The sequence below is a fragment of the Periplaneta americana genome, chromosome 2 (assembly GCF_040183065.1).
Source record: "Periplaneta americana isolate PAMFEO1 chromosome 2, P.americana_PAMFEO1_priV1, whole genome shotgun sequence".
In the NCBI taxonomy this organism is placed as follows: Eukaryota; Metazoa; Arthropoda; class Insecta; order Blattodea; family Blattidae; genus Periplaneta; species Periplaneta americana.
Window position 1 is genome coordinate 93,938,641 of NC_091118.1, and position 17,625 is coordinate 93,956,265.

Here is a 17,625-nt window from a genome sequence, read left to right on the forward strand (position 1 = left end):
TGGCATCAACCTCTTCAGGTAGTTCGTCACATAAGTTAAGACAATACTTTTATGTCTCTCTTGTTGGCTACATCTCCAATCAAATAATCGGAGCCAAACTACCTTCAAACCGGCAAGTTCTAAGCGGTTCCTTCTACAATGTACAAGTTGTAAATCTTACAACAAAGGAAAGTGTAGCATTGGAGATTCAAGAAGTTTTAATCTTTTGACAAAAAGCACGAATACGTACTAGAAAAAGTGACCACTGTGTTCATAAGTTATTCAAACTCTATGATGATTGGGAAGGTTTATAGAAATATTTGAGTAGAACTGCAGGCAAGGGAAAAGAAAAAAGAGATATTTTGTGAAAATTATGGACTATCTATGTGACATAGTTCATTCAGAGCTTTGGGACAGATGAAAAATGAAGAGGATAAGAATTTTTAACGATGATTTTTCTTGGCAGCGTTCCAAAGAACGGGATATCATTTCATATAATAGGAGCTGGAAGTCATGCTAGGTGAATGGCAAAAGCAATTTTTGCATTCAAGATATAATTGTTTCAAGATCAATTTCAGTTACCTCATAAGGAGAAGAACTCTTTAAGAGAATATGTATTTTTCGTGCTCGAGTGTAGGCTATGTTCGAGCATGGTTTCTGTCAGAAGCAATTAAAGCACCTTATCATGATTTCCTATTCATGCGTGAACTGATAAATTATCAGGATATTGATCCAGAAATCAGTAAGGCTGCTGCAAATAAATTTTCCAACCATCTCTGGTACTTAGTTCCCGAAACTGCGGCTCTATCCTTATTTGATGACTATGTTCCAACAGCGGTTAAAGCAAATATGGCTCAAGTTATACTGGAAGCAAACGAAGGTGAAGAAGAAAAAGAAGAAGAAAATCAACTGAAGAGCTACATTCTGGAACAGAATGATTTTTCTTCCTTTACAAATATTGAGTTTTCGTTTTTTGTAGCTCCTGGTACTAAAATTTTCTTCACGAGATTTTCTATCAACACCGATTTCCTCAACAAAGACCCTTCAACTTGGAAGGATGGTTCTGTTTACAAAAGTGGAATTTAAAAAACTTTAGAAGATACAGTAGTTGTTGTGAAGGACGTTGCAGAAAAATAAGTCAAATTTATTCAGGATTACAATAATATTCTCACAAAAGATGAAACTGAGAAACAATTTGTTTTACAGATTGTTACCAGAGACTGTAAAAAATATCCAACTGCTACTAAATTCTCCCTTAGGAAAAAATAATGTTCAATGTTCGTTCATATACATAGTGTTTTGATTATATAGAAATTATTGTTGTAAATAAAAATGTGTTTCTCTTATAGAAGTTGTGCGCGTTACTAAAAAAAACCTTATATTTCTTAAATTTTTCGTTTTATTTTCAGGAATTTTTTGAATTAATTTTTGAGAAATTTCGTTCAGAATATTTGTAAACAATTGCTGGGGTCGCTAGAATGTCCACATAAATTTCTCTAAGAAGAAAAAAAGAAATGGTCGAGATAGGGAAGAGTATACCGCTTTTGTATGGAATTAATCGTTGCGTATACTATGTTCCAACTTCAAAGCGTTTGAGGGTCGCCGAGCAGTTGTCCGATTGAGCTGTAAATTTGCACAGATCATTTTTTTGTCAATTGGAACAAGATAAGGGGGTGGGAGCTGCACAATTTTAACTTTCGGAAAATTACCTATAGCTAAGGGCCACCCTAATATATATATATATATATATATATATATATATATATATATCCCATGCTAACTAAATTAGTTTGTAATGCTATAGTGCGAATGAGACAAACATACTGTATAGGCCTATGAAACGTATTAATCAATTCAAGAGCGGCCGCAAAATGTTACGTTGCTTAGTTCTTGCGGTAACCTCTCCATAGCAATTGAATGCGTTAGTAATCCGCACCTCCCGTCACAACTTCTGTTTTCTTGCATTCGAAACTGTCTTTGTATTCCACTAACAAAACTTTTCTCTATCATTAAAATTGAATCTTTTATTTCATTTCATACCATCAGTTTTGCTGTTCAATTTCAATAACAAGTGAAGAGTACACGAGAAAAACAATCGAAGTCACAATGCTCATAAGGTGATGTAATCATATAATTCAGTAATTACTACAAAATTTAGAGTTCTTCTTATAAACACTGATAAATAAAGGAGAATTATCACCACGGACAAAGTCATCCTTTCCTACTTTTCATTAGGAGCATCAATAAATTTTGCAGTAATATAGCCTACTGAATTAGATGATGACATCACCCTTACATCAAAGATTACTATCCTCCATCAGCATTAATACACTTTTGCCAGTGATTTTAAACATTACTATAATAATACCATTCAATACTACCGTTAAAAACTTAGGTTTCCATTTTGATTCGAACCTCAGCTGGAATGCACAGGTAAAATTTGTCTTGAAAAAAACTCGCAATCTTGTATTCACTGAAAAGACTGAAAAACTTCTTTCCTGAACTGAAACAGATCTTGATACAGACCCTGGTGATGCCTTACTTTGACTATTGCGACATTTTGTATAGTGACCTTAGTGTTGAATTGTCATTGAAGTTTCAGCGTGTTCATAATGCTTGTGTCCGTTTCATTTTTAACAGCCTCGCTATGATCATGTCTCCGAGTATTTCATACAATTAACTTGACTTCGTTTACGAGAGAGACGTTCAGTCCATTCACTTTGTTTGCTAATCAGATTCTAAATAATTCCATACCTATTTACCTAGTTCCTCGTTTCACACTTTTAGCATCCCACCACAACCGTGATACACGTTCACAGCATAACCTTGTTCTTTCAATACCATATCAAATATCTCTCTACTCTTCTTCCTTCACAATATGGGTACACACAGCCCGTTCCTGTAATTCCTCGTCACAGGAACTCAGGAACAGTCGGAGTCTAAAATCTTTTAAGTACAATTTACTTAGAAATGTTTTTATTGAACAGAACTTGACTCTTGCGGAAGTTTCTAAACAATTTGCTTTACATGACCAAGTTATTATTTCTTTTCTCTCCTCTCTCTTCCTTTCTTTTTCTCTTCTTTTATTTTTATTATCTTGATATTTTAGTTAATTGCTTGTTATCTGTATGCTATATAGTACGTTTTTGCTATTTAACTTTTTATGTCTTGTATCCCACATCGAGTTTATCTCGAGCAGTTTATCTTATAAATTGTATATATTCCCCTTATACTATGTAACTGATTTTGATTATATGTAATTTTCTACTTTAATTTATATTCCCCTTACTTACTTACTTGCAAATGGCTTTTAAGGAACCCGCAGGTTCATTGCCGCCCTCACATAAGCCATCCATTGGTCCCTATCCTGTGCAAGATTATTCCAGTCTCTATCACATCCCACCTCCCTCAAATCCATGTTAATATTATCCTCCCATCTACGTCTCGGCCTCTCCTTTATTATATAACTGATCTTGACTATTTGTAATTTTCTATTATATTTATGTAATCTTTAAGGTATCTTTTTTGTGTTGTTTTTATTCTATTACATAATTATGTATTTCATGTATATTATTCAAACCTGGTTGAGTGGAAGAGTAGGCCTTATGCCTTAACTCTGCCAGGTAAAATAAAACCACGACCAACACCACCACTACTACTACTACTACTACTACTACTACTACTACTACTACTACTACTACTATTACTACTACTACTACTGCTACTGCTACTACTACTACTACTACTACTACTACTACTACTACTACTACTATTACTATTACTAATACCACCACCACTACCACACCACCACCACCACCACCACCATCACCACCACCATCACCATCACTACCACCAGTACGAGAATTGTGACTTTGATTGTTTTACTCTTCAAGTAGCCTAATAATAATTGTGGAAGGGATCGTAATATTGCAGGAGTTTTCTCTATGCGAAGCGGCGGAAACGTGTTAAGAAAAGCACTGGTTCTGACACGGCCTCTCTGATACATTACTATTCCTAATTTTCGCGAGAGTTAAAATTTTAGTAAACATCCATCTGGAAATGTACGAAATAATGTTAACACAATAAGTTAAAATTTTAGCATGTGTTAACAAATAATGTGTTAGTGCATTTTTAACATTTGTTAATGAAACCAGTACATAAAGTGGCAGCATTATTCTTAACACTAGACTCGAACATTTTCATTTTTAACATTTGTTAATGAAACCAGTACATAAAGTGGCAGCATTATTCTTAACACTAGACTCGAACATTTTCATTTTTAACATTTGTTAATGAAACCAGTACATAAAGTGGCAGCATTATTCTTAACACTAGACTCCAACATTTTCATCACTTCTCCTTAACTTGCACTAAACTCGATCAATGTACAATCAGCATTTCATAGTAATTGGTTTGTCTCTTAAGACTATAAATTTATATTTTGTTGTTCAGTAGAGAAGATTCCTAGCTTTGTTTTCGAGATGTTAGCATTTGCTGCATCTTTATACTGTAGGTACGCGATATGAAAGTCAGTACTGAACTGGTTTCGCACCTCAACACACTTCCATCAGCTCTTGAGAAGTTGTTAATTATAAGTTTGCCAGATTCATCTGACATGCAGCCTGTAATCAACTTTCACTTCATCCTCTAATTACAAGTTAGTTCCGTCTATCTCTTATTTCTCATCTTTGTCTGATTTGAATAATTACCGAACAAATTAAGTAAATAAATAAACAAACAAACAAACAAATCAATTAATAAATAAACAAATAAATAAATATTCAATTAAATAAATAAAATAAATATATATATATATAAATAAATAAGTAAACAAATCGATGGATGAATAAATGAGTGGATGGTTGAATGAATGAATGAATGAATGTGAGTGAGTAAAATAAATAAATAAACAAATAAATAAATCAATCAATCAATCAATCAATCAATCAATCAATCAATCAATCAATCAATCAATCAATCAATCAATCAATCAACAAACAAATAAATCTGGCATGCAGTCTATAAATCAACTTTTACTTATTCACTAACTACAAGTTAGGTATCGTCAATCTCTTATTTCTCATCTTTGCCTGGCTTGAATAATTAACGAATAAATCTGATAAATAAATAATAAATAAATAGGTGGATGGATGAATAACTAATAAAAAAATTAAGAATTGAAAAAGTAAAGAATGTGTAAATAAATGGATGAATAAGTAAACAAATAAATAAGCAAATAAGTGAGTAAAGAAGTAAATAATTCGAAATCATTCTTTGGTTGTTTATAGTTTTCCCATCTTTATTACTTTCTCAATTAATTTTGCTTCTTAATATGTATGTTTATATATTTTCTTTTTTAAATTGTCACAGAAGATGTTTTATTTCTTCTGATCTCTGCCTCATTGTTGCTTTTCGTTTGTTGTTCCCATTGAAAACCACCCAGAATAAGGATGTAAGCAACAAAACTGTAACTAATTTTTCAGGATAAAGGATTTTAGGTGCATATTCCATTAGGCCTATATTTCGTATCATAACCATTTGACTAAACAAGGATACAGCCACTGAATGCAATAATTTATTGTTCTAAATTACTTTAAAATTTACTTTAAAATTACTTTTTCCACCTACATAACGCATGTAAAGAATTTGATGTTACATACTGTTTCCGGAAAGGTCTTCAATTAATAGTTTCATTCATTTAGTGTTTTCCTTCTTTTTCCTTATCATTCTGATTTTTCCTCTTTTTAATTCTATTTCTTCCTTCACCTGTTTCCTTCTAATGCTTCTTAACCGACTTCAGGTCTTCATTATTCAAATCTTACATTCTTTAATTAATTTTTATTGAAAATGTTTAAATATACTTTATTTTATTAATTTCATATTTCTTGTTTCACTTGCTATTTTCTTCTTTTTCTTTCTATTTTATTCTTGAAACTTGTATCTCCCTCTTCCTCTCTCATGGTCTGATTTATATTTATTTGTAACAATTTTTAATAAATTTCGTAACTATTTCCTTTCTTCCTTATTTCATTAGTTAAGGTTTTCTCCTATAAATACTGTATACTTGACGCCATTTCTTTGTTCTCTCAAAGTCTTTCTATCTCTTTATTATTATTATTGTTATTATTATTATTATTATTATTATTATTATTATTATTATTATTATTATTATAAATTTCCGGGTCAGACTATATCTGCCTGTTCCGATTTTCACTGGCTTATCTATCTTTCAAGTGGCCTTCCTTATCTCTTCTGCCTCCTCATTTCCGCTTTTGGAAATCGAGAATGTTTCATCTTTCCATTATACGCTTCCCATTTTGTCTATAATCATCGATTTCTGAAAATATGTTTTCAGCTTTTGATTTTATCTTTTAACTTCATTTCTTTGACAATTTAATCTTATTAATCCTAATAATGCATTATTACAGGGGTTCCCAACCGGTGTGTCGCGAATCCCAGTGGAGTGTGCCGCGAAATTTTGGAATTGTAAATTAAATTTTACGCCATCCAGAAAGTCTTTTTACAACGCATTTTTTTTTTATTTACAACGAAGTCTTTGATATGATACATTTTATTTTGAGACAGACTTTACTCCACTGAACGCCCATGATATCGCGACACACCGGTATTTGGTTTTAATAATAATAATAATAATAATAATAATAATAATAATAATAATAATAATGCTTTTCTTTTGGAGTAAAAGATGGTGAAACTCTGTGTAGAATATACTATCGTGGGCGTTAAGTGGGTACTTTACCAAACGTGCAACACCTACGTAGAACAATGCATGCTCAGTTTAATTTTTCTGCCTAGCGATAATTCGAATGAAAGTGAACACCGCAACAATGCTTAGTAATTCGTTTACTCTTCCCACTTAGTAATAAACGCAGTTTAGAATCGTCAGTAATTATTATATATGTGTGAACGGGTGATAGTGCGACTGTTTATCAAAAGTGCTTTCTTAGATTTTATTATGGATAAATGTTTAATTCGAAAAAGATAATTTGAATCAAGTTCTGGATCAGATGATAGCAATGCTATTTCAAATAATGTGAGCGAAAATTTCTTTCAGCGTTCACAGAAACGTATTGCGTTTCGTAAATGTATTAATATTTGCAATATGGTTTTACATGGCGTGGGAATGAATATAGGCCCTAAACAAAATCCTGAGTGTCTTATATGCGGAAATGTTTTGCGAATGGTGCCGGATAAACTAAAAAGACATTTAGGACTGCCGTTTTTAACGTCATACTTGTGTGAATGAGCATTTTGTACCATGAAAATAATGAAATCTAAGCAAAGGAACAAACTGCTGCATCTTGAAGGTGATTTACTTGTTGGTCTGTCAACCATAAGGCCACGTTTAGAGAAGCTGTGCAATCCACCAAGCGCAGACTTCACATTAATTTTTCAAAAACTATAATAAAAATCTTTTATCGCACATCCAGCATAGATAGATTGGAATTTTTAACACATACCTTTGTTTTTCTTCTAATGTCACTCAAGTTTCTGCTTGTTTTTTTTAGAATTGTCGATTGCGTGTTACCATCGACCTATCTACAACACTGGATGTCTGACACTACATAGACGTTATCAGTGCTTTTTTTGGCGGAACGCGCTGGAATGGCATTCCGGCACCTTTTTCTTGCATTTTTCGTCATGGAACCGAAATGTGTGTGAATAATTGTTTTTATATAATTTTTCTTTGAATTCCGCTTTGGCCTTGAAAGTCTTAGTTGGATGAAAAGGAATTTAAAAACAACAAAATTTCCGTGCAGTGAACAGTAATCATCTCCCCATCCACTATTAAATATTCTACACAGAGTTTCACCACCTTTTTCTCCAGAAGAAAAGCATTATTATTGTTATTATTATTATTATTATTATTATTATTATTATTATTATTATTATTATTATTAAAGCCAAATACCGGTGTGTCGCGATATCATGGGCGTTCAGTAAATTGTGTCATCAGTCAATAAAGGTTGGGAACCACTGCATTATTATATTGTCGCAATAAATAATTTCATTTGGGCTGCTTCAGGTTTTGATTTTTCTCTTTGTTTTACATGTTTCGCTTCCGAATTTTACAATTTATTTGCTGTTATATGATATAGTTCAGTTTGGATCTCATTTAACGTCAGTTTTCCAAATTATCTTATGATGCCATTTATAGAGTTATATGTGTGTATTTATTTTATGTTCTATGTCATCAATATTTAAATTTGAAATAATATTTCCGAGGTTGTTGAATGATGAAACTTGTTCAATGCTACCATTATTCAGCACTATTGTAACTCGTTATTTATCTTTTTCTTGGCATGTCAGTGACTTGGTTTCAGTATATCTATGTTAAGTTCATAGTCATTTGCGGTTTCATTTACATTTTTTATTGTGCTTTACAGTTCTCTTCATTGTCTGAAATTATTCATTGGCCATTTATTGCTTAATTTATTATTTATAATTTTATCTTTTATTAATTTTTTTTCTTCTCTTACTCTGTTATATTCCTACAACTGTAACTGCTTGTATTTTGTCTTAATTTTCTTTATTTTTTTATTTGATTGTTATTCTTTCTTCACTTCAATAATTATTTATATTATATATATATATATATATATATTCGTTTAACATTTTATTTCTTTCCCTTCACTCTTCTGTTTTCGTCCAATAGTTTAAGTCTAATTTACCTCACTTTCTCCTTTAGTTTTATTTATTTTCACTTTTTATTCGAATAATAATATAATATAATATAATATAATATAATATAATATAATATAATATAATATAATATAATATAATATAATATAATGTAATGTAATGCAATATAATATAATATAATATAATATAATATAATATAATATAATATAATATAATATAATATAATATAATATAATATAATATAATAATTATTATTTGTTCGATTTTCGGTGTAGGTAGGCTAATGGAAGAAATGTATCTTCCGTCCAGGGACGGGATATTTGTTCGTTGTCTTACGATTGTTCTCTGATGTCTCTGTGGTGGATCTGTGTCATGCCGATCCCATGACTAGGGAAGCCCGCATTTGTGAGATGTCTTAACTTAATCTCTCTCTCCTATCCACGAAAGGACATGTTAAGGAGAAGAAAACTTATTTATTTTTATTTATTGTTATTATTATTTATTTTCATATTTTATTTCCTTCAATCGTCTGTTGTTTCTTTTTCTTTACTTAGTTATTTAATGACGCTGTATCACCTACTGAGTTATTTAACGTCAATGGAATTGGTGACAACCAGATGGTCTTTGACGAGAGAATTCAGCATAGATAACCTGACATTTGCATTACGGTTGAGAAAAATATCGGAAGATACCCAAATAGGTAACTAGCCCAAGCGGGAATCGAACCCACGTTTGAGCGCAACTCTTATAATTCTGACTTTAATTTGTGTCCTTCCTTGTTCGTTGATTTTATTCACATGTCTAATTTTATTATTTCATATTACTCGCATTTTTATTTTATTTTTACTGTTTCTTTCTTTTTTACCTGTTTTCCTCCTACAGTTCTTAACTTGAATTTCTTATTCATTTATCTCACATTTATTACCTTTTTATGTATTTTACTTTATTTCATAGTGAATAACTTAACCCAGTCATTATTTCTTCATTAAATGTTCTACTCATCATGACATTGACTACGGACAAACATAGGCGGGATTCGAAATAGGTGTCGTGTTCTCCATGTAACATCAGAGTTGCTCCATAACCGTTGCGTATGTTAGGATCGGTTGAGTAGTAAATTAAAATTTCGTTACAACGCAGATCGGAACCCGCATTTTTCAGGTGACCGAATTTCCTACGGGCTCCTTGTTGTAGTGATGGTCAGACTGCGAAAGGCTCAACGCCCGGCAGGTCGTGAGAACACTAGTTGCATCCTAGACATGAACGGCCACTGTGGACGTGATGTGCTGGGCTGACCTCGTGCCATTTACTTGTGTTGCAGGCTGTGACCGACGATGACAATCGCCTCTGTCGTGCCAAAGGAGACCCTCTCCACCTCCACCACACCGAGCAAAGGGACGGATGCACACCTCGAATCAGTACCGTAAGTGACTTCATTATTATTATTATTATTATTATTATTATTATTATTATTATTATTATTATTATTATTATCATCATCATCAAATACGATTCAGTTGTATGTTCAACTATGTAAGCAAGTTTTAATCCTAGTTGAGTGTAAGAGAAAGCCCTACGGCCTTAACTCTGCCAGGTTAAATAAAGCCATTATTATTATTATTATTATTATTATTATTATTATTATTATTATTATTATTATTATTATTATTATTATTATTATTACAGCATTATGTCCAATTACATTGTTAAGATTTATACATTTCCTTACAATGTGAAAGCTGTTAAATAGTGCGGAAATTCAAATAAATGCATTACTCAACCAAGCTCGGCGCTACTAGGTATAGCGAGCGAGAGAGCTGATGGCCGGATTGCAAGTATACACTCTGCATAATATGAAAACTGGAGCACATTATTCAGTACATTTGAGAATGATATAGTCCTATGTACTTGTATACTTTGTGCGATGTCTATAATCGTTGAACACTCTCTACTGTTAAGAGTCCTGTGTTTCCTCTGCTGTATCAGTAGTGCTTTCATCCGGATTGCCATCTTCTGAACTGTGAGCTGTATCTCATCGTGACCTTCAGCAGTGCTACTGCCATCACAATATCACCAACACATACAGTAATAGCTACTTTTCTCGCCACCTCTTATCTATTAAACCATTCCGTATCCAGTATTCTTCAGATTTTTTTCGCACATAAGCGATTGCTTTCTGCCAATCATTCATCGTTATGGTTTTAAAAGCATTAGATACCATAGTTTTTCAATGTTTAATGAAACACTGTCCTCGTTTCTCTCAGCTATTTTATATTTTACCTGATGACATATCAGCTCTGTTGGATTTAGATCCAGAAGCTATGGGGGAATTCTAATGGGAATAACCCCTTCGTTTCGCAACAGTATATCTATTCCATACCCTGGTATTGGTCGCTTTTCCTTTACTACAGTAAGCAATTCCGATCTTCGCATATCTTGTTCGTACGCAACATTATTATCATTAGGGGTAGGTTTTTGATGACCTATAAATCATGAAAAAATGTCTGAAAAACAATGCATTTATGACCTAAAATCTTTCAAAAATGCCCTTAAAATGCCCTAAAAATTGATCTTACATAATTGGCTTAGTAGAAAAAAAAGGTTTTGTACTACTTAATATTTAGTAATTAAATTAAATTCTAGTACCAACATTTAAGTTTATTTAATTTTAAATATTTTTTTCTAAGTAGTACACTTTAATTAATTAATTATTTTACTGATGTAGTTTCCATGTAGTCCACCAAAAGGCCACTCTTATCCGGAACTAACAGGCATAGAGGAGTCTATATTGAAGGGGTGGTTGGACTGATCCATTGCATGGAATGTACTACGTTAAAATGGCAATATTTGTGTAGGAAAATGATTAAAATATTGTACAAAATAATGGGTATTAATGGACAAAATACGAGTATGTAGAGAAAATATCAAAGGAAATAAACATTATTTTACATTAATAATGGGGATTTATGGCCAACATTAAATGAAAATGCCTAAAAAATGACCGAATAAAACAAAAAAATGCTCTTATGAGTTGAAATACGCAAAAAATGCAAAAAATTGCCCTAACAAATATGTCTTAAAACACTCAGTTTATCACATAACATATAAATACTAAAGCAGCTATATTTCTGGCTTACTAGAAAAAGATGCAATTTCAACAAAATCCTAGCCCTAATTATCATGAAGCCATTGTTGTAACTGTCTTTTCCGGTCGTTCTTTATTCTTTCGCTTACTGTGGTAAGAACATTATCTAGTACGAGTAGGCTAAAACAATATTTCCTCTTTGTAGTCTCGGTATCAACTGTCTTGTCCATTTAAGAAATTTAATACTACTCATCTCGTCATGATAGTCGTCAGAATGTGATTTTGCGTCATACACTAAAAACAGACCTGGAACGAAACCATCATCGCTCTCAGCATGCACTACTATCAGTCTTTGACCAGGACTGTAATTAGTGCTCACATCTGACATATTTAAATCCTGCCAGCATTCGTTGTTGGTGTAATGTGTATGAAACCAGGTTTCATCAATATACACCACAGACTTGTCCTCACTCTCGTTCCTCTTCATGAATCGAAGATATTCTGCTCGTTTTCTCAAGAAATCTTCTTATTCTATTAAGAATTGACGCGTGTTTTTACATTTTTTAAATGTTAACCCTATAGATTTTACAATTTGTCTCAAAGTTTCTTTACATCCTTTAAAATTGTATTTTCGCCTTACAAAACTGAAGTAGTTCTCCTAGTGTAGGAATTTCCTTATGAACGGTATAATAGTTGTGGAACTGTTTTCTAATAATTGATTTGCCCATATCTTACAATTTTATTTTATTCACTGCTGGTCTCAAATTAACTTTGGATGTCGATACTTTCAGTCCTTTATCTTCTGTTTGCTTACCTTCGTCACGAATTCTGCAGACTGTATAGGCTATTATTCACTTGTACCATTGCTGCAACACGTTCTATAGCACGTGATAAAAGCACAATTACACCGCATACTTTCTTATCATCACAAAATTTAATAGCATTGTAGATTACTTGCCTAGTCTGACTATGTACTACTTCTCACTTCCTCCGCGGCATGGTAACTGAAGCGAACACCATTACTCACAACGCTGAAGTAGTATGTACGAGAAATGAGAGTACTTGTACTGATGACGTAACATACATGCACCGACGCTGGTCGTTGTTCCCAAACTCACCGATCCTATTCCGAATTTGGTTGCATAATAATGAGTAACTTAAATTAGTTGGTTTCATGTTTCAGTACCGAAATGTTGGAATTTGAAATAATTCCTGTGGTTAAAATTGTTATGGAACTTATATAGTACGCAATCTAGTGACTTTGTATATCTGTTTTAATATCTTCAGTTAGTTCCACGTATTCATTACTTTTAGCTTGTGTTCACGGAATATCTGCCACTTCAATTGGAATAGTATTTCTACATTTCTGTTACAGATTATCAGCTAGTATTAAATATTTAATAGTCCTATTGCTTCTGATCTTCGATTTCAGTGGCCATGTTCTGCGTATATTGCATGAAATTCTTCATTCCATGTAGGCCTTTATCTAATGTCATGATTACGTTCTTTAAGAAGTTTTGAATATTATGTTTGATGTTAATTGACTATTATTATTATTATTATTATTATTATTATTATTATTAGTATTATTATTATTATTATTATTATTATTATTATTATTATTTGTATTTGAATATAGAAAGTGGTCACATGATAGAATACTACAGTAGGATCTCTAATAATGACGTATTTTTTTTTACTTTCTCATTGTACGAAGTATAAAAAATAATGTTTTTTGCAAATAATCTATTTTTAGATGTTCATAGAAACACACTTTCAGCATTTTTGGCATACTGTCTATCTGTCTGTCTATAAATCTATAGATGAGCATTGATTTCATCTACGCTTTTTGAAAATTTTCTTCATGTCTGCAGGTCATTTCAACTAGGAACAACGCAGACGAATTCTAACCGGTCTGACTTAAAACAGTGGCTCTTCATTCAAAAAACAGACACAAATGGTTGTTTAGCCTTCTTAAAAATGGCGGCCAAAGGTTTCTTTTTTGTATTTTTATTGTATCACTATAAGAATTATTGTGTTGCTGTAAAATTCGGATTTCGAGGTTGTCAGGAACACTCACGTTTTCAGCATCATTCACACCCAAAGAGTTCTTTTGGACATGCAGTCTGTCTGTGTACTGCGATGTCTTCTATAACAACTCTACAGCAAATTTTAATTATACACTCATGAAATGCTACATATACGTAATAATTATACTCGTAACGTATAGGCCTATAAAACATTATAGGGTTTTAATGCACCTGCAATAATAGTTGATGTGATATAGGCCTATGTAGATTAAGACGATCTTTAACTATGAGAGGAACCAGGGATCGTGTCCTAATTCTGCGTATGATTGCAGTTCTCCTTTGTTAAGAAAGTCTTATCGCGTGTTCGCCTACAGTCCAGTCGGAAAGAATTCAAAAATTGACTTGGAGCAAAACCCCGGGAGACGCATGCAAGTTCTTGATGATGGAAAACATATAGGATAACTATATATTTATATTTAACATGGAACATTTTTCTTGATTACCACTCGCGAGAAATTGTAACAAAAATTTCATTACTACTTATGGAAGTTGCGTCGATGACACCTGCAGTGCATTCGTTAGTTAAAGAGCTTTATTTGTTCATTCATAGTCCAGGTGATACTTCTACTACAGCGTTGATCAAATGGAATGAGCAACCTATACTTATTATGTTAGCGGATCCATCCTCATGCCTTCTATGCTCAAGGTTGCGGGTTCGATCCCGGACCAGGTGGATGGCATTTAAGTGTGCTTAAATGCGACAGGCTCATGTCAGTAGATTTACTGGCATGTAAAAGAACTCCTGCGGGACAAAATTCCGGCACATCCGGCGACGGTGATATAACCTCTGCAGTTGCGAGTGTCGTTAAATAAAACATAGGCCCTAACATTTAACATTCCATCCTCATTTGTTTTTATATTTTAAGAGATTGTGTGTATCGCAGTATTTTCTGAAAGAAACCACTTAGCTCTCAGGAATGTTGTCCATTCTTTAGACAATTCCAATAGTGACGATGACATATTGCTTAATAAAATGAATAATGTATTTTGGTATTTCTTTATTTCAGTCATTCATATCTTTATGCAAGGGGGACGTTTTGATAACAGTTAAACTGCGATTTCAATATCAGATGGACTTGGAAGAGATTGACATGAAACGTTTTTTGACGTGTGAAGTTTAGGAAACATTAAACTTAATTTTAATTCAATATAACAACTATTATTTGTACACAAATTAGGTGTTTCATAAATGCGGAGAGTATAAAGACAAAAATAATTAATTTAACATAGGACTAGTCTAATTTAAAGTATTAAACTGTGGTATTAATTTCCAAATGAATTCAATTCATAATGTCATAATTAATATTACTATTGACTACAATATCAAACAACTCATTAACGCCATATTGATATGTGAATCGTTTCATCTATCAATATACTGCATTTTTGCCTCGAGACTAGGCCCCATGGAATGACGAAGCGATTATTAAGTAATTAACGAGAAGTTTACGCTTTGTTAAATTTAAGTGCGGGGAGTATGAAGACAAATGAAAATAAATATCTAACTCTTATTTCAAATCCTAAACATTTTTACAACCATGGTCACAATAAGAATCACGAACACTATAAACGTTTCACGCGGTTAGAGGGAATCCATGAATCAGTTTTTTATATACTGTATAGGAAATTGAACTGTGCTCTAAGTTTATTGTCTACGAAAAACTTATTAACACACGTCCAGAGGGTCTTAAAATGTGATTTAGTTTGTTCAAATGATGAAATATTTCGTTTCCACTATATATTCTCCATGAACAAAAACTATCAGCTTCTAAATATGCAGTGGATACGTGTTGATTATTGTTCACAAAATAGTTCAACACTGCACTAAGCAGCTGCTTAATGTTATTATCTGTTAGGAATGCTATTGTGATTGTTCCAGGAATATTAGGGAATTGGCGTCATCGTTTGTAATTCAAAGAACAGTAACCAGTTTTCAGTGTCTCTGTATTCAACGCAAGATGTGCCATTGTGCTTAGTATTACGAATATTCCACACACATATAACTCATGTACAGATTCTAGCTTTTTTTTTCCAAGATTAACTCTAATTTTGATATTATACGAAGACATCTCAAATAAATACAGAATATTATTTATTATATATCGGAACATTTTCTTGCATATAAAAATTCATATATAACTTATATAGTAAAGAAGTATCAGAGAGTTCACTAAAAGTGTGAATATTTTATGTATAAAATAATTCATATTCCATGAAATCTTGCAGATGCAGAGAGTTCATTATAAATCTGAATAATTCCAGTCATATCAGAATTCATATTAAATGAAACTATTCCATGTATATACATGGTACGCATAAAATAGCCACATACGCACACGCACACACTCACTCACTCACTCACTCACTCACTCACTCACTCACTCACTCACTCACTCACTCACTCACTCACTCACTCACTCACTCACTCACTCACTCACTCACTCACTCACTCACTCACTCACTCACTCACTCACTCACTCGCCTACACACGTACGTACATTTCAGGTCTTTCGAAATTTATAAGTCGTTAACAAGTCCCAGATTGAAGATCTCGTGAAACCTCTATAATTGACCTTATTCCCTCCTATCTTACGTTAGTCCTGTTAGAGACTTCTTGCATAATTTTGGAATCATTGACCTGAAGCACCCTTCAGTTGTTCTTTTCGCTCATAATTTTAGGGAAATCAAATATATTTATATATTTTCACATCAAGCACTTAAAAAAAATAAATTAAAAAAATATACAAGAAAGATAAGTTTTAGTGGTTCCAATTATATGAGGTACATGTAACAAGGATAGGGTAACTCATTAATTCACTCATTTAGTGTTCTGTCCAAGGGCAGGTCTTTCATTGCAAACCCAGCTCTCTCCAGTCTTTCCTATTTTCTGCCTCTCTTTTTGTCTCCTCATATGATCCATGTATCTTAAAGTCTTAATGTCTTCTATCATCTGGTATCTTCTTCTGCCCCGAACTCTTCAGTGGATCCTTCAGTAGGCAGTTTCTTCTCAACCAGTGACCCAACCAATTCCTTTTCCTCTTCCTGATCAGTTTCAGCATCATTCCTTCTTCACCTACTTTTTCCAATACAGCTTCATTTCTTATTCTTTTTGTCCACTTCACACGTTCCATTCTCCTCCATATTCACATTTCAAATGCTTCTATTCGCTTCACTTCAGTTCGTCGTAATGTCCATGTTTCTGGTCCATAAAATTTCACACTCCATACAAAGCATTTCACTAGTCTCTTTCTTAGTTTTTTTTTCCAGAGGTCCGCAGACGTTGCTTCTTTTTCTATTAAAAGCTTCCTTGGCCATTGCTATCCTCATTTTGACTTCCTGGCAGCAGCAACTGTTACTGCTTATAGTACACCGAAGTATTTGAAGCTGTCCACTTGCTCTACTGCCTCATTTAGAATTCGCAACTTTACCTTCTTTATCTTTCTTCCTGTGACCACGGTCTTCGTCTTATTTGCATTTATCTTCATTCCATACTGCTCACAGCTGTCATTTAGCTCCTGTAGCATATCCCTTAGTATCATCTCCTCTTCTGCTAACAAAGCCATATCATCAGAAAATCTTATGCACTTTATTCTTCTTCCTCCTACTATCACTCCTCCCATGTTCTGAAAACAGTACTTCCCTAAATCCTTCAAGAAGATGTTGAAAAGTGTAGGTGATAAAGTACATCCTTGTTGTACTCCTTTCTCAATTTCACTTCCTTCTGACATTTCTTCTCGTTTCATATAAAGATTACTCAATAGTCTTCTCTCTTTTCAATCCACAAATATTACATACACTTCTTTATTC

The 17,625-nt window shown here is 32.9% G+C and overlaps 1 protein-coding gene across 4 annotated transcripts in view; it reads left to right on the forward strand.

Moving 5' to 3' along the window:
* Positions 1-17,625, forward strand: part of LOC138694438 (sialin-like) — a 246,340-nt gene that overhangs the window by 155,383 nt on the left and 73,332 nt on the right. For all 4 annotated transcript variants that reach the window (XM_069818147.1, XM_069818146.1, XM_069818145.1 and 1 more), the window contains one exon: positions 9,965-10,066. In XM_069818147.1, coding sequence (XP_069674248.1) covers positions 9,978-10,066 — 89 coding nt within the window. In that variant the 5' untranslated portion in view covers positions 9,965-9,977. The remainder of the gene's footprint in view (positions 1-9,964; positions 10,067-17,625) is intronic.